The following is a 19,109-nucleotide window of genomic DNA, read 5'->3' as shown; positions in this document are numbered from 1 at the left end:
CAGCCTATTTTCCTGAATCCTTTACCTCCTGCACACTCACAGACACACACACACACAAACAGTGAGGGCGAGCTGTCTGTTTTCATCAAATCTCAGTAATAGCATCCTTCTGTGTCCAGTCTGCACTCATCCACCCACACACACACATATAAACGCACACAGTCAAACACACTGACTGTCAGCCACTAAGAGTTGCTGAGGTCACTTTTCAGTTACGATGGACTCAATCGCCATCTCTCTCTGCTTTTCCCTTATTCTGTCACTCCATCTTTGCAGCGTAGAGCCGAGGATGCGTTTGTCTCCCATGTAGGAGGAAATGAATCACACTCGCACACACATATAGACTATCTGTGATGCTGCGAGTGATTGAGTCACTCACAGAATACTGATGAAGTCAGAGGTGAAGAGATGGGTTGAAGAGATGAATAGGTGTGATGAAAGAAGGAGGGGAAGTGAGGAGAGCAGAGAATATGACAGTTCACAGCGAGAAGTTATTATCAAACTGTGCAAAACACTAAAAATCTCTGTTAATCTGCAGAGTGTTTCATATTGGTGGAATTCAAAATTTCCTTTGAATAGAGCCTACCTTGTCTGGTAAGATACTTAACTCAGCTCAAAGTTATGCTGTTCTAATGAAAGATGAGCTGAATATAACAAAAAAAATGCAGTATTAGTAGGGGGAAAATTGCAGAAATGGGGTCATCGAGCAGGCACAGAAAGTATATTTGCATTTTGTGTGTACAAGGTGTTGTGTTCATGGTCAGCGTTTGCAAAAGCTGCCTGTTTTTTCATCCCCCCTCCCCATCTTTCCCCTCGGAAACCACAGCTCTCCTTTTTTTCAGTCAGGCAGCTTGGCTGCTTCTCAAATCTTAGCTAATTGGGAAAAACAAGACCCTCATCTCAAGGACCATACACCGTGTCCACTTTAATGCTGCTTTAGTCGCCTGTCTGCTGTGCTCTCACAGTTAAGTGTGTGCATGTGTGACAGGGTGATAGAGAAGGGTCAAAAGATGCCAAAAGAGATTAAATGTTCCCTTTTTGCCAATTTTTGGCAAAGATAGGACTTTTCCAATTCAGTACAAACAGGAAAAGCGGAAAGCAGGGTTATTGTTTTGGCACCGATGAGAAGAATGCTTCACAATTTGTTCACAGTGGTTTATTTTATCTGTCTCCCTCAATCATATTTTATAACTAACATGAACAGTCTGGTCTAGTCACAATAATTAGAATGTTTATGTAAAGGCTGTAATGGGAAGATATTACTTATAACATATATAAGAAATGAGAATTTCCATTCTAGAGTCATCCCTATCCCATTTCACGCATGTTTTTACTTAAATGTGTTTAAATGCTCGACAATTCTCTCCTTTTCATTTTGAGTTTGTCATTCTTTGTTTTCTTTTATTGCTTTGTGCTGATTAACTCAGTGGCCAACGCTATTTGACATTGACATGGCATTAGACTTTTCTTGGACATCTACAATAAGTTTGAGAGTACAGCAGTTTTCTTCCATTTACCAAAAAGTCCTTTTGTTGATGATCTCAGGGACGAAGAGAAATAGACTCTGTCTAGAGTGAAAATTTGAGCTGCACAGGGAGAATTTAGGGTTCTTACATAAGCATTAATAAAAGTAATGTAATTTGAAACCATAAGTCACTACATTAAGAATACCTAATGTTATCATTTTTATGACTATTAATCATTATTAATGCTTTCCCCCTTCAGTCAAAGCACTTCCCATGCAAAGAAAAAGAAAATTAAAACTGTCAACCTGTATTTATAAATCTCATTGATGATTTACATGTTTGATTTGGCGAATATACCAGGCAAAGGATGTTGAATATGGAGCTGCCCGGCAGGAGGAAAAGAGGAAGACCACAGAGAGGATTCACGGATGTAGTGAAGGAGGACATGCAGAGGGTTTATGTGATGGAAGAGGATACTTCAGAAGGGATAGAGCTGCTGTGGCAATCCCTATAGGAAGCAGCTAACAAGAAGAAGTTGTATTTACTGTTAGGCTTCACCTCAACTTTCTCCTTACAGTCTCACTCCAGTAGTCTATTTATTGCCGCTTGAAGTGTGCTATTATTGTCTCACGTCAGGCAGGAGTATGTTTGTATAATGCTATTACTGCATGTGTGTGTATGTGTATGTTTAACAGCATGTTCTGTTCATTATGCTGCTTAGTTTTCACAAGAACAAGTTACCCTTTATCCATAAACACACATGCACACGCTCACATACTCAGTAGGATTTGAACTCATGCCGCGTGTGTGTGTGTATCTTGTGGTCTAGTGGTTTGTTGACATAGTCAAGCAGGCAGTTCTCACATTGAGAGGGTACGTTTTACTTTAAAATGAACACACACACACACATACACACACATACATAAATACAGTGTATTGATTGTAAAGCTACAAGCTTGTCATTGAGAGAGGCTTATTAGGTGTGGCAGACAGGATGTTACATTTATTTTATTTTTTTTCCTTTTTCTAATAGTCTCCTATTATGTTATTAGCATAATAAGAGCCACCAAAGAAGCTGACCACACACACACAGATATACAGTTGGGAAGCCTTTGTGTTAAAGCAGTATTATTTGTCAGTAATGTGATAAACAGCCCATTAACTGTTAATAACACCAGTATGATGTATTGAGCGGCTTGATAGATCCAGAAGGGTTGTTCTGCATGTTTTTATCTCTTCTCTGTCAATCATCTGTCTCAATCTTAATGTCTAAATCTGCTAAGAGATATCCATCGCATGAATATTGATTGGATGCACATATACACATGGACATAGAAATTCTGCATCTCCACAACTCGTGTATTGATTAAACTTCAGTAAACAAAGAATGCCCCCTCATCTCTTTGGTAAATACTGTGCATACACATCTTCTTGGCATGATGTACTGTGATGTTCAGACAAAGGTCCCAACTGTTGAGACTGAAGTGTTTGCGCATACATTACTGTGTCTTGGGTTATTTAAACAGCTGTATGAATCTTTACCAAAAACGAGATTTGAAAGCAATGGCTCTGAGATGCTGCAGTGCTTGGTAATAGCATCCTTTAGAAAAGATTCATGCTAGGGTGCATGGTAGAGTACATCCCGAGGCACATAAAATAGCAGAGAAGTGATGCTCTCGGTTCTTATTCAATCTTTTCTAAGTTAAAATGCCATGAGATGGTTTTTACATTTAACCATGCACTCAGTCTGTAACTATCACTTAGGCAGAAAAGGGAACGAGGATGCGCATCCTGTTACACAAGAGGTGGGCTAGTTGAAAGCAGGAAGGTTGCACTTTGTAGCACCATCTACCACAGGTGTTTAATTGAATTACAGAGCTCTGAAGCAGACATGCACACCACACCTGCATTTGGGTGAATAATAAGCTCACAAAATCACAGTCATTTGAATCCTACCATAAGTCTCAAGGGTCCTAAGCAAAGCTAAATTTTATGAGGAAAAGCCATTTCTATTTAATGACCTTTGCAAGATAAAGACCTTAATGCTTTATGGAAAACCTAAAAAAAAAAAAATTTCACCAGGGTCAAATGAGGTTTAGATGCAGATCTGTATCAGGGTGTGCGTGTGCTTGTTAACTTTGATATTGAGTCCAAAGAGTCATGGCAGGAGATTTAAAGTGGCTTTGCTCTATCCAAGTGGTTCCAATTAGTCTGGAAAAACATATACAGGCTCAACACGCACCTTTTAATATACAAATATCTATGCACAAAGGCACAGATAAGTCCACAGAGATTGGATGAATATCGTGATTCTGCACACAATAATTGTTCTCACACACGCATCCACAAAGAGTAACCGGAAAAAAGTTTAAAAAGAGAGATATAAAGGATATAAAAGAGAAAAATAAACAAACTGACCCGTGTTACTTTGGTTTTTTCTTCCATTGCTCATGTTTAACTGTTGGTTTACATTGTGCGCAATATAAATATGTAAGTATTGACTCAACCTATAGTATGAGTCTCTTTTTCTTCACATTTTTTTCTAACCAAAAAAGGCACAACACACTGTTTTTACACCTCAGTGCCTTTAATGCTGACATTTTTCATATGTGGTGTCTGTGTCAGGTTAACTTACCTAAAGAGCTGATTTATCTATTTATCTGTATACTTATTACAGAATCATATCAATCATGATGTTAAAAGTAAGGCTTTTTGTTTGGGTGAACAGGTTGAACAAAGTATAGAGAAAAGGAGCACTGTTTTTCTATAGAAGCTACTTTAGTATAAAGGTGTTAAGAGGACTATCTTTAGAGGAGCACTCTTAAATGGTATCCCAACAGGAAGTGATTTGTAGTAATGTGGCAACCAGATACACTGTATAGTGAGTGACATCCAGTGACTTAAAAGTTTCATGCCAATGGGCTTAAGTGTGACAAGTGAATCTCTTCCTGTGTGGACACCCCTACACCCCCACTGTGTGGTGTTAAGCTATGTGCATGTATGTTTTTGCCTACAGAATCTACTAACATCTAGTGTGCCTTCTTAATGAAATAAAGTTCCTTAATGAAAAGGTTATTTATGTATAGTAAGAAGTGTAGTGTCAAAACTGAAGATGCTTTGCATACATATACAGCATAGTTTGCCTTTTTCAACAGCATGTGTACTGATTGGAGTTTTGGGTATTTGATTCAGGAGATATAGTTATTTTCTGCCGGTCTGCTGCTAAATGACCAAAGATTGATGTGTTGATCCTCCCATGGTGTGCTTACTTTTTTAATGTATATGATCATACTTTAAATACAATTAATATTACCCCTGATCTGTTTTTTTTTTGTTTGTTGTTGTTGTTAAAAATCACAGATGAACTTTGTTCTGGGTTGTAGTCTCATTTTCCCACTGAAAATATAATGTTTGGATCCGCTATTTTTATTTCCAATTGTATACATATAATCTGTATACAAATCTTCATTGTATCTCTAGACAATTACCATTTAATGTTATGGTTTATCCATTATATGGCATAAAACAGATGAAATATGTCAAAAAAAAAAGAAGGTAAAGAGCTGGTGGCAGTGGAAAAAACCACTGGAAAAAAAAGTGGGTTTTATTTGTTTGAAATTGTATTAATTTAAATGCTATTCCATCTAGTGTGCAATAAATACATTCATTCAACTCTATTATGAGACATAAATATAAAAGAAACAGTCACAATTTTATTTTTTATTGTTTTTCTTATTGCTAAAACTGATGGTTAACTAAACCTTAATGAATAGAAAAGTGGTTGTTTTTAAAATTTAGCAATAAATTAAGTTATTCCTAATTGATAGAAATTAATAATCAAACACCTAACTTTATGTAATAATAAGTGGCTGCTTGTTTATTAAGCAAATATGCAGATGATTCAAAGGTGCAAAGTCACATTATGCATTTCACTTACAACATACACATCAGACTGAACTAGCAAAATTCAGTAAAAGAAAGAAAAAGGGAGGGTGGGGGGGATCGTATAAGGTCAGTTGCTTTCATTCCTGTATGAGACAACGTTTTGCTGCTAGCTTCTGTCATACTTTTATCCTTTAGACCCCGAGGACATAGTGTGTGTCTGTCTGTGTTTTTGTGTGTACTTGTTTGTTCACTTGGTGTGTCTGTCTTACTACACTCCTTCCCTGAGGCTGAATAACATGCTTCTTGGTTTTTCTATAAATATTCATAGTAAAGACTTGTTCAACATGGCTATGATTTCCTCCTGTCTTATCCTTCGTTATCTTAAAGGTTTTCTTAACATATCTCACTCCCAGCTGTTCTTGTTCATTTTGCTTTCATTCAAACCTTCAGTCATGAGTCTAAATGTTTCCTTTTGTTTTTCTCTCCCTCCTTCCAGGATCCCTCATTCTCGCTCCTTCTCCACGATAAACTTCAGGTGCCCAACAGTTCTCGCCGGGCGTGGAACGAGCGTGACAGTCGATGCGATGTCTGCGCCACCCACCTTACTCAGCTCAAACAGGAAGCTGTGCGGATGGTTCTGACTCTCGACCAGTGGGATTTATCTCCAGCCTCTTCCCCTCCAGCCCTGAGTGGACGATATGGGTCTCAAGCACCTCCGGGTCCGTCATCAGGAGCACCAGGAGGGCCTCTGTCACGTGAATGGCCTCCCTTTCTCCCTTCCTCTTCCTCCCCCTCAGCTGCTGCTGCTGCTGCTTCTCAGCCTGCCCACACATCCTCTCAATCCCCTTCTCCGGTTCCCAGCCAGACCCCAACACCAAGCCCTAGCCATGGATCATGCAGTCCGCAATCTCAAGGTGCAGGGCATAGACTGGGGTCCAAGCCCAGCTCTCTGGGCCTCGGAGGTGGAGTGGACAGAAGAAACGGGTCCCCTAGTTCAGGAAAGACATCTGGTGGGCAGCAGCAGCCAGTGATTGGAGTAAACAGCCCTGGAAATAATGGTGGTAGCAGCAGTAATAATGGGACTGGAGCAGTACTGAGCACGGCAGCTCTGCAGGCACATCAGCACCTGAACAGAACGAATGGAGGAGTCACACTCTATCCATATCAGGTAAAACACCTATAGATGTGTGTATTTTGGCGGTGGGAACGTATGTGTCTGTGCGTGTGTGTATCTTGGACTATCTGGACCGATTCTTCCCACAAGTGCATTGCAAATATCACCATGGAAACAGCAGAACTATATCATTATATGATCAAATGATGACAGGCAAGATGGCTAGTCTCTATATGTGAGTCTGACAGATTAGGCAGGAGTTCGGTACATTTACACTGGTCATTTTGCAGGTTTGACTTAACATCCGTAACTTACGTGAAATGTTTGTTCTTGTACTTCAGAAAGAGCTAAGGACAATTTAAACTAAAAGTTTTCTCCTCCATTATAATAAATATATGACTGACTGTCTAGCAAACACAAAAAATGTTATGACTGGGATGTAGATACTGTTAAAAATGTACTTTATTATAGAGATTTTTGCTGTCAGGGCTTAATATGCTCTAAAAGGACATTTTTCAGCTGTGACACATGCCTCCTGAGTGGGATACATGCATGCTAAGGAGAGAAGGAGAGATAGGAACCAAACACACTGAGTGATGTTAAAAGAAATTCAATTACTTTAAAATCCTTACCACTCAGTTTCTGGAATATTTGTTGATCATATCTCAGTCTGACCCGAGCACAGAGACCCTATTCACACTTGGTTTTGAGATGCGTCCTAGCTGATATGATTACATCCATGTTTATCGTGTGTCTCTATCGAGGCTACTTCTGTTTAGATTTTCTCACTGTCTGCAGCTCAAAGAACCCAGCTCACACATATTTTATCTGACGTTGGTTCGAGTGATTTGGCCTCACAGCATCTCATGGTGGATTTACATTTATGTTTTGCACTTTTGGTCTGATCACCAGCCGAGTTTAAACGTAAAGTATATTAGAAATTCAGTTTGCAGTCCAGTTTGTAGACAGATGACAACATTATACTTTATGTTTTTCAAAGCATTGCCATTCCCAAACAAAGAGATTGTAAATAAGAAGAATATTTATTTATTTAGTCCATATTTGCAAAGACAAACGGTAGCTGTAAACAAACCACGGCAGACCCGATGACAAGTTCATGCTTTTCAGCATCTTTATTGACTCGCTTTCATCAACGGTTGTCGTTTCCACATGGCTGGAGCTTTTCAGCCACCAGCCGAACACACAAACACCAACAACAACAATCATGACAGGAGTTAGCCCACACTTTAAGCAGGCGAGGCGTGGTTGCCGATGCCACTCAGGTGCGTCCCCTGCAGTGGCACCACAGACCACACCCCGCCACAGTAGCAAATTTCTTTATGTGTTTATTTCTACTCAAATATTAGAATGCTAGTTTCTGATGGTTGTGTCTTCTAAAATTGCAAAAACACGTTGTGCAATTAGTTTTTTGCATGCCAAAAAAACACTCTTACTAAGGAGACAAGAGGGAAGCAAAACATGTTGATATCAAGCATTAAGTTAGCACCAAGCAAGATTCAAGATTCAAGTGGAAAATAGAGATAAAAGAAAATGTTTTAGGAGAATACAGGAAGGGAAGAAGCACAACTTCACAAAAAAAGGAGGATGGTAGGAGGGAGAAATCGCCTTAGGTGAACAGTGGTCTAGAGGTGTGTGGAGAGAGGCAGTGGTGCTGAGACTCCAGGGGAAATCCAGAGGTGTGTGTGTGTGTGTGTGTGCATGTGTGTGTTAACATGAACGTGTTATACAGATGTAATAATTCATACAGTGATAATTAGGACTCCGGGGACTCTATGTCATACACCCCCAGTCCCTCTTCACTCTTTCATTCTCATTCATTTTCTTTCACACTTACTCTCCCCTTACTTCGCCCCTATTATCTCTCCTGCCGTTCTCACACTTTGTCTGCTTCATATTCATCCGCTCTTCTATCTTGCTGTTATCCCATCTGCTTTTACATTTTTTTATTCAACCCACGACTAGAATCAGATACAGAGAGATGGAGTGATAGATGGAAATGACTTTGTACACTCTCTTGAATTGTTTCGTTATCATGTTCTACCGGTCAGAATAAATTAGGTTTGCAGGCTTTTATGTATTCTGGTATGTCTTTGTGGGAATTACAGTCAAAGAGTTCAGATTTGAAAGAGCATTTCTCTTTTGCTAAATTTCATTTTCTCAGAAAATAAAAAGGCGTTCATTTTTTTTTAGGTTATGAGGTTTAGGTTTGTCTGTCTGTTAGCAGGATTGTGCAGAAAGTTATGCATGAAGATTCCAGCACATGTGGTGGCTTGGCTCAACCTAGAAGTCCGTCCTGCCATCTATTCTCTTCTGCTCATCCTTATCAGGGTGGGCTGGAGCCTATCGCAGCTGTATTAGGGCGAGAGGCGGGGTAAACCCTGGACAGGTCGCCAGTCTATCGCAGGGTCAAAGAAGAAGTCATTAATGTTTTTGAGTTGATCTGGATAACGATCCAGGAGTCTTTGGAAGAATTCTTCACTATTGTGAGACTGAAAAAAAAATCAGATATTTCACATCATATGTACATTTATACACCATCTTTATGTTCAATAAACTGTTCAAACATGGTGTTCAGGGCAGTTTGCATCACTTTTTTCATCCGCTACTTCAATTTTACACATCATTTCATAGTTTCATCGTTTCATGTAGCTTTTTTGACCGTGCTCCACTTAAAAAAATGTTCTTTGATTTCAACTTAGCCAGCATGAAAGCAGGAAGGTGTTTTGCTTTTTATGTGCCTGCGTCACATTTGTTGTTTCCCCATTCATGTGTATGCACATCTCAGTCCTTTGAAAGCTGCCTGAACAAAGGAAATTCTAGAAACTGTTCACAAACGTTCACTTCGACTCAACCATGAACAGATTAGATTTTGGTGGTCAGAGATAAAGATCCCTGTAATGTTATAAAAACATTTTGGTTCAGATGCACATTTTATTTTACCACTTCATAGTGATATCATAAAATTCAGGAAAGAAAATGTGGACATTGCTTAAGATAATAACGTACTTGACAATGGGTCAGATGCTAAATTGGTAATGCTAATCCTGGGTGTCCAAAATTTAAATCCTTTAAAAGTGTTTACCACATACATTCCCTTCAGGCTACTTTTTGTCTGTTTTGTAATTTGCATTTAGATACACTTTTGAGTATATTTGTGTGTGAGTGTGCCTTGTTGTGTGTGCAAAGGGTTTGGGCTATAAGAGTGTGTCAGCCAGCATGCATACTTGCACATCATTGTGTGCAAACGGCGTATTTTGAAGCTCTGTGTAGGAACTTCTTTACATGATCTCATTCTGTATTCTGTATATGAATTAGTATGTGCGCTGGGAATTGTAAAATCCTAGTGAGCCTTTGTGTTTCTGGCGAGGCGTCTGCAGTAATGGTGCTTCAGTAGGAAAGGAGAAACGCGATAATAAATCACCCTCATTTAGACTAACGCCTGCCAGAGAAGGTGATGGGGGGGAGGAGCTGAATGGAGACATAATCAAGAAAATGAAAATTGGGAATAAAGATGAAGAAATGAAGAGACTAGATTTAAAGAGCAGAATGATGAAGAGAAGGTTTAAAGCAGGACACAAGCGATAATAAGCCGTCGCACGTGACATTTTAACATCACTATGTTTAAACAAACTTAATTCTGGGACATAAGGGTTTGCAGGGAGACAAACTCTGCATTTCTTCTTTGCCTGAGAATTTGATCTGCTTTGCTGCTTGCACCACAAAACAGAGCCATAGCTTCATGTTTTAGCATCAGTGGAGCTTTCATTGGGTCTTACAATAGGAGATGATTGAATGCAGGCCAAATGAGAATTCTCCTCCAACATGCTCGCGCTCTTCAGCAAAGTGAGGGAGACAACAAATTGTTAGGTGTGGCTGTGTGCAGGCAGGAATAGGACCCAAGGTGCAGACTCCGGAGACAGAGGTGAACTCAAAAAGGCTTTACTTTGGTACTCAAAAATATAACTGAAAAAAAAAAAACTCAAAACAAACTTAAACTGGAGGAATGACAGAACACACAGCTAGGAAAACGGTAGATCGCGACACGGACACAGAGAAACACAGGGCTTAAATACACAGAGGGCGCAATCAGGGAATGGGTAACAGGAGGGAAACACAGCTGGGGCAAATCAGAACTGACGAGACCAAAGAAGCATAAACTGAACACACTGAGAAAAGACAGAGACCTTCAAAGTAAAACAGGAAACACATAACACAGACTGAACAAAGACACAGACTCACATGCAGGCACTACAAAGGGAACAGAGACGTGGGAACAGGGCAGACACAAACACTGACTGAACACGGGGATATAGGAACTTAAGATACACATAGACGCGAACTAGACAAGGGGATGCAGGTGATAGGGGAGACAGAGCAACTAAAGACGACAGAGACATAAGCCATAAGACGGAACTCAAAGAAACCAAAAACTAGGAAGTATAAATAATATCAAAAACTCAAAAACCCTGGGTCGACGACCCAGGCATCCTAACAGTACCCCCCCCCTTAAGGGCTGGCTTCCAAACAACCCAACCAGGGTGGGCGGCGGGGGAAACAGGATGGAGGGCTCGAAACAAATGAAACACATTGAGCCAGAAACAAAAAAAAGTGCAAACACTGGAGCCCGGAAAGCAACAGAACAAAAAACAGGCTCATGACAGGCGCAGGCAGCCAGGAAAAACAGTTCACAAAAAGTTCAGGGGGCCGGCCTGGAGGCTGACAGCACAATAGTCCAAACCCGGGCAGTTCAGGGGGGCGGCCCGGAGGCTGACGGCCCAAGAGCCCAGAAAACAGTTCAGGAGGCCGGCCAGGCAGAAGGCGCCGGTGGCGACAGAGCAGATCAGGAGGCCGGCCGGGCGGGAGGCAGCGACGGTGACCGAGCAGGTCAGGAGGCCGGCCGGGCGGGAGGCACTGGTGGCGGAGTAGTTCAGGGGGCCGTCCATGACGGCGGCGTAGTTCAGAGGGCTGTCCAAGACGGCAACGACGTCCAGTCATCGGCCGGACAGAACATGCAGGATGAGCAGGCCGGACAGGACGAGCGGGCCGTGCAGGACGAGCAGGCCGGGCCGGGCGGGACGTGCAGGAACAAACAGCATGAAGACCTCAGGAGCAGACGAAGCTGAACACTCGGAGATTGGACCAGGCGGAGCTGCAGAGGCCGAAGCCGGACCAGGCTGAGGCGAAGCAGGAACAGAGGCTGAACGGGCTCCTCGGGCCCTCCAGCGGAGACAGGTGGCTGAACGGGCTCCTCGGGCCCTCCAGCGGAGACAGGTGGCTGAACGGGCTCCTCGGGCCCTCCAGCGGAGACAGGTGGCTGAACGGGCTCCTCGGGCCCTCCAGCGGAGACAGGTGGCTGAACGGGCTCCTCGGGCCCTCCAGCGGAGACAGGTGGCTGAACGGGCTCCTCGGGCCCTCCAGCGGAGACAGGTGGCTGAACGGGCTCCTCGGGCCCTCCAGCGGAGACAGGTGGCTGAACGGGCTCCTCGGGCCCTCCAGCGGAGACAGGTGGCTGAACGGGCTCCTCGGGCCCTCCAGCGGAGACAGGTGGCTGAACGGGCTCCTCGGGCCCTCCAGCGGAGACAGGTGGCTGAACGGGCTCCTCGGGCCCTCCAGCGGAGACAGGTGGCTGAACGGGCCCCTCGGGCCCTCCAGCGGAGACAGGTGGCTGAACGGGCCCCTCGGGCCCTCCAGCGGAGACAGGAGGCTGAACGGGCCCCTCGGAGCCTCCAGCGGAACCAGTTTGCAGAACAGATGAAGTGGGTGTGATGTCAGAATGTCCAGAGTCAAAATGCTCAACAGTTCTGTTGTGGCGGTGGCCAGAACGCCGTTTCCTTCGGGATGAGGAAACAGGAACCGGTGGAGAAAAAGAGACCACCTCCTCATCCTCTGACCACATGGCTGCCAGGAAAAAGGCAGGTGAACGAGAACCCAGCTGGTGTGGGGAGGGAGAGGAAGTCCGTGGCAGTGGTGAAACAGAAGGAAAGTGTGTGTAGTCCTGGAGTAACGGTGGGGAAGATGTAGAGAGAGAGAGAGAGCAAGCTCACCAGCCTTGACTTGCTCTCTCCAGGCAGTAATGGTGTCGTCCAACTTAGTGTCCTTAGCAAACTGGCTAAGCTGGGGGTTAAACCGAATGATGGCCTCCACCGCACTCAGCCCCACTGCCATGGTCCTTAAATCAGGGGACTGGGCGATGCGGTCAAGCAGGCTCACCATCCGCTCCATCTCAGTGTTGTACTCCGAGGAAAAAGAGTCTGCGGGGTCCATGTTCTGGTCGCGATCTTCTGTTAGGTGTGGCTGTGTGCAGGCAGGAATAGGACCCAAGGTGCAGACTCCGGAGACAGACGTGAACTCAAAAAGGCTTTACTTTGGTACTCAAAAATATAACATAACTGAAAAAAACTCAAAACAAACTTAAACTGGAGGAATGACAGAACACACAGCTAGGAAAACAGTAGATCGCGACACGGACACAGAGAAACACAGGGCTTAAATACACAGAGGGAGCAATCAGGGAATGGGTAACAGGAGGGAAACACAGCTGGGGCAAATCAGAACTGACGAGACCAAAGAAGCATAAACTGAACACACTGAGAAAAGACAGAGACCTTCAAAGTAAAACAGGAAACACATAACACAGACTGAACAAAGACACAGACTCACATGCAGGCACTACAAAGGGAACAGAGACGTGGGAACAGGGCAGACACAAACACTGACTGAACACGGGGATATAGGAACTTAAGATACACATAGACGCGAACTAGACAAGGGGATGCAGGTGATAGGGGAGACAGAGCAACTAAAGACGACAGAGACATAAGCCATAAGACGGAACTCAAAGAAACCAAAAACTAGGAAGTATAAATAATATCAAAAACTCAAAAACCCTGGGTCGACGACCCAGGCATCCTAACACAAATACGTAGACCGACAGCAGGGAATGTAAAGCATTTCTGTGCTCAAATGCTGCAGCAGGAATCGGTGGGATTTATGAGAATCGTGTGTCCCATTGTTCAGAAACATTACTCACAACAGCGCATTAAAGTGAATTATTGGTTTAATTCATTTTAATTATTAAAATCTCCAGTAAAGTCTATAGTCAGGGGTTGCACAACAAGAGATGAATTGAGAGAGGGAGGGAGCGGTTGTAGGTAGACAGAGAAAAGAAGCCGCCTGTCTGCCGGCATAGCTGACATAAAATTCTTGCTGGGTCAGCAGTCTAAGAGGTGACTGCTGCCACGTTTTATATTTATTAGGATTGTTTTTCAGTTCCATGGGAAGTCCAGGACAAAAGGAGAAACGAATTCAGTGAAAACAAGTGGAATTTCTTTACTAGGCTGTAATGATGCCTGGGTTATGGAGCCATGGTTTTGAATTTTCTGTGAGTTCATAGTTCATTTTGCTTTGAGTATGTTTTATGATTTCTTTTTTCTTTGTTGAGTCTCCAGTTCTTAGTTCTTCCCTCTGTTCATTCCTGTCCCTCCATCAGTCTTGTCTCTGTTTCTTAGTTCAGTTGTGGCTTACTTCATGTTTTATTTTGGTAGCTGTTGGATTTTTATCTCACTTTACTTCCTTTGTCATTTTCTTAGGTTTAGCTGCATCCTTTCACCACAGGCTTTTTCACCATCCCTAATTACCTCTTGTATAGCAATGTATATTTATATATCCCCAATCAGAGTGTCTGTGTCCCTTGCATTTGTTTTGCTATTTAAAGCTGTTGAATTTTGTTATGTTTGGGTTATTTTCATAGACTTTGTCTCCTGACTCAAAAGGTCAGATTTTACATTACACTGTTTTGTCTGCGCGCCCTGCATTTGGGTCATGCACATAGATGGCAACAACAGACATTTTCACATGGACAGATAATGTTATATTCTTGATTAACACACTTTTTATTTAGCCAAGTTCAGTCTTGTAGACTTGCTCTGCGCTGGTAGACTCACTAACTTTTTAAGTGCACTGACTGTATGTCATAAGTTACAGGCTGAGGACTCAGTGCGGACTTGAGAGACAAATGGAATAAACTGAAAACACGCCTTTAGTTGGGAGATAAAGTAAAACAAAATAACAGAGCCCATTCAAAATCCACCCTAAGGGAAGAAATCCAAAATGCTACACAAAAGGCCAGAAGAGTATACTACAAATGAAGTTCAGACTACCTAGGCTTTCTTCGCTGTAGCTATCAACAGAACCTAAAACTCTGTTTGGAGATGGATCTCACAAAGGTGGTCTACAGAAGTGGGCTCTGTCAGGCTCTGTGTGCAGACACATAAAAATTGTGGGTTTTGTGGATCAAAATGATGGAATGATCCCTGCGAGTGCCACCAGTCAGTTTCTACAAGAAAATCATAAAACCTAAAGAGAGAAAAGCTTTAATAAAAATCACAATTTTAAAATCTTGAATAACAAAAGGACATAAAAGTTGGGGCAATTACACTAACTTTTTCAGTTTGATAATTTTTTAACTTTGATGGATCTCTATTGTTGTAAGGGAAAAAGGTGACCAGTAACATATAATGGTCTAAAGGTCTTTATTTATTTATGTTTTTTATAAGCTGCTCAGTGTCTGAAGTAAATGTCTGAGCCTCTAAATTAAAAGCAGAGTTCAGTGACATGTGGTCCTTTAATTAGTTTGTTGACAGAGCTTCTCATTCTGTGACAAACCAAACTGTCTATAAAAATCACGTCCATATCAAAGGCTCACTTTAGCTTTGCAGGCTTGCTATGGGAGTGTTTTGGTAGAATGAATCTGTGTGTCTCACTCCTCTCTCTAGCATGAAAACGCTAATCCAACATTACCTCTGCCCTCGTGCTGTCCTTCAAGCAGCTAATTGAAAACAGGTTTATACAGTGTGGTGTGTGCGCCTCTGTGTGCGCTTCTGTGTGATTCCAACAGTGGTTAGATTAGCTTTTCTAATTTACCGTGAATCTGTTGCGCCTATTGTGTATGGATTGTTTCCGTTTATCTGAGAGAAACAGGATGTCAAATAAAGAACACGCTTGCAATCATATTGTTTTGTATAAAATATGTTTTTATTGCCAGACTATAATAATAGTTGGTCTACGCATTAGAGAAGTTTGTGAACTGAAGGTTTGACCTACTGTGTAAATCTGGATGGTAGGAGTGGGCAATAGAGCCTCAAAATGATATCATAACATTTCAAGAAAATTTCCAATAACATATATGAAGATATTACAAAAAAAGTTGCCAACAGTAGAAGAAGCATTACAATATAGTAGTAGTGACAGAACATAAGTCAAATGTAAGCACAAAGTAGCCTAGGGAATGTTATCCCAGGGACTTTTAAATGAAATTATACAATAACTACAGTGGCCTTGAGAGGCCAAATGGACTGCAACTTAAGAAAACACCAGCAATAAGAAAAACGCTGCAAAAGCACACAAAACACAACGGAAATAGGAAAAACGAAAACAGAAATAGGAAAAAACACAAAGGAAGTGTTTCTGGGGAGACAATAACCCGACGAACCAGTTGGAGAAACCCAAAACATGGTAGGCGTCTTTTTTTTTATGATTCATATAATACTGATGACAGATATTTAGGCTAATAGTTAAGCTAACACACTTAGCTCTCATCTTTTCTTTCCTCACAAAACACAAAATAGATCCTCCACCTCTTTTAAGTGTCTCCCAGCGCAATTCTTGGCATATTTTGGTTCCTGCAATTGGACCGTCGCATTATTGTCTCCCCAGAAACACTTGTGTTTTTGGAAATCTGTTTTTTCCTATTTCCACTGTAATTTTTCCTAATACCGTTGTGTTTTGTGTGCTTTTGCAGCATTTTTTGTTATTGCTGGTTTTTTTCTTAAATTGCAGTCCGTTTGGCCTCTCAGGGCTACCATAAATAACAGCCTAATACTGTTGCCTATAGCTTTTTATTTACAGAACTCATTTTTCGCCATGTAACTGCATCTGTGATTTACATCCACCATATGGAGTGTAACTAGTGAGTGCTCCAGCGATGCTCAGTCATTTTATTTGTTTAATTTTGGGTCGCACATAAGCAGCTGTTCGCATATCAACAGATGAAAGAAGATTGTTGTTGCTACCTTAACAGGAACCATGTTCTTGCACATTTTGCGAAGTATTATGCTTTGTTGGGGGTAACCAAACCACTTCCTTCCTGTTAAAGCGACTCCCTCTTTAGGTATTAATGTTGTTATGTAATATATCATATAACTAAACAGATCTCATTTTCATCTCCTCTCTCCTTCTCTCACAGTCGCTTTCTATCTCTCATGCATTCTCTGGCCAAATTATTAGGAACACCTACATCAGAGTAGAACAACTCTGGCGTCAAATTTACTACATTAAAAATGTGTTTCCAATATTTTCTTGCCCTTTGACATTAAGGACACTTGAGCCTTTAACCCCCTTGCCTCATTATGGGTGTTAAGGATTCAGGTTTACAAATATATCGATAATTTACTCCCTCTCAACATCCATTTCTGTCATTTCCCTTTATGTATTGCCTACGTTTCATGACTGGGTTTCTGTTTCCTCCAAGCTTACTTTCTTTTCCTTCATAGTTTGACACATAAACTCCTGCTTCTGTAACTCTACCACCTCTGTGAGAAATAAATAAACATCCTTCTCCGTGTGCTCACTTCTTTATTTTTTCGCATTTCCTCCCCCACTTTAATTTTGAACAAGCGGCCTCTTTCTCTCTTCCGCCAAACCACTCAAGTAAGTGCTTAGATGGTTTTACAGATTGTGTTTATTGCACCGATAAGATCAGACAGGACCACACACGCGTGTGGACACACAACACACAATTTCTATTCCCCTTATACAAAACTGAAGGTGCAGATTGTATTTTGGGCGCCTGTAATATGAGAAAGAATAAAATAAGAGAGACTGATGAGTAAGGTAAATGCTGGGGAAATGGTCTTTGTGATGTAATGAAGATGAATTGGTCAGCTGTTATTGTTTTCCGAGAGGGGAGTGAGAGATGTGGATTACTGAAATAATATAGAGGAAAAGTGTAAAAGTTACAGAAGTATAGTGTGCTATTGTATTTTTTTTTAAATTTAATAACCTGGAAAATCTAATATCACATTTGTCAAAGTCCCGCATTGACTGATACAGTCATAGGATCAGGCTATTTTGTAAAAACACAGTCAGATGCTGTGTTTTTCATTGATTAGCTGCATTATTTTCACCTCTGGCTGTTGCATTATCCTCAGTCATCTCAATTTGTCCTGCTGTTATCTATATCCTTTTATCTGCTGCTGTGACCTAATATCCCCACAGGAATCATTAAAGTTTCATTCAATGTAGGATAACCTAATTTATTGTAAAGTATAGAGACAGCAGCTCAGCCTTTGTGTCCTGTGGGGAAATCTGAATGGGACATAATTTACTTTAATGAGTACTTTATCCAAAATGCTATGTAAATGCTTTAGCCAGGTGACCATCAATTTTCTGTATGCGCAGCACTCATGTAGGATTAATATGACAGCTCTCAAATAGTGACTGGCTTAATGACAGAGATAAGGCACCCATTACCACACCACTGCTACAGAGAAACACAGCAAAACTGTTGAAATCTCATGATGATTTTAGCCCTGACGGTAGTTTAATTAGTAGTTAATTAATAGTAAATGTTTGATTAATAATTAGGAGGTAATTCAAATAAATGACACTAACAACGCAAGAGGACGAGTTCAAGAGGTGAAGCTTAGCAGACAGATATCAGCTACAGCTGCCTACATCTGTGCACCTGTCAGTCAAAGCTCAGACTCTGTTACAGCTCTGTCTAGTCATGAGGAAGCATAACGGAAAGATATAAAGGAGGGTCCTGCCCCAGCTGCCAGTTCAGAGTGTCAACACGAATTTCAAGTGTAATATTTATTCAGCCATGCGCATGTAAAAAGAAAGGTTACAATAACTGAAAGAAATTTACTTGCGATTGCATCAAGTGCAAAATAACTAAAGAAACAGATCCGTCTTCTGAGAAACAGATGAGAAAATTGTGTAAAAGAAAAGGTAGTTCACTGCTTCTGCTTCAGTGGTACAATAAAACTGAATTAGTCTATTTGCACAGATGCAGTCACACACACACACACACACACACACACACACAAAAAATCCCATTACAAACCAATAACAGCACTTGGCAAAGTCTCAGATGTAACACAAGGGAACACACAGTCAGCTACAAAAAAGGTGTGGAGGCTGAGGACAGAAGTATAATGCTGTTGTTAACAGTTGCTGAGACCAGACAGTGAGCTGAACCAAGCAAACCCAAGAGTGTGAGCCAATTAAGAGGAGAGGTTCAGATGGACAACACAAAAATCCTCAGACGTGGAGAGAGCAAACTAGTAGATTATGTGATGCTTAGACCTTAAAATACACACAGACAATAACCTTTTTTAATACCAGGCTATAAACATATCATTTCCGTTGTAAAGTTGGGCATTTTAACAGGAATGTCCAAGGATTGACTCACTTTTATAGCCAGCCTTAGGTGGCAATTTGAGGAAAGGCACTTTCACTGTTACTTTAGCTCTGGAATTTGCTGCTTTTTGGAAATTACATGTTAATGAAAAGGGTAGATTACAAAGAACATCAGTGCAAACAGCTCAGCTATACCACATTTG

At 41.5% G+C, this 19,109-nt stretch overlaps 1 protein-coding gene across 1 annotated transcript in view; it reads left to right on the top strand.

Moving 5' to 3' along the window:
• kif26ba (kinesin family member 26Ba) overlaps window positions 1-19,109 on the top strand; it is a 102,051-nt gene that overhangs the window by 24,178 nt on the left and 58,764 nt on the right. Inside the window, exon 3 of the mRNA XM_026171119.1 lies at window positions 5,848-6,519. Within this exon, the coding sequence (XP_026026904.1) occupies window positions 5,848-6,519 (672 nt within the window). The remainder of the gene's footprint in view (window positions 1-5,847; window positions 6,520-19,109) is intronic.

Source organism: Astatotilapia calliptera, chromosome 1 (assembly GCF_900246225.1).
Source record: "Astatotilapia calliptera chromosome 1, fAstCal1.2, whole genome shotgun sequence".
NCBI lineage: Eukaryota > Metazoa > Chordata > Actinopteri > Cichliformes > Cichlidae > Astatotilapia > Astatotilapia calliptera.
The sequence above is the reverse complement of the archived record's forward strand: the minus strand, read 5'-3'. Positions and strand labels throughout refer to the sequence as shown.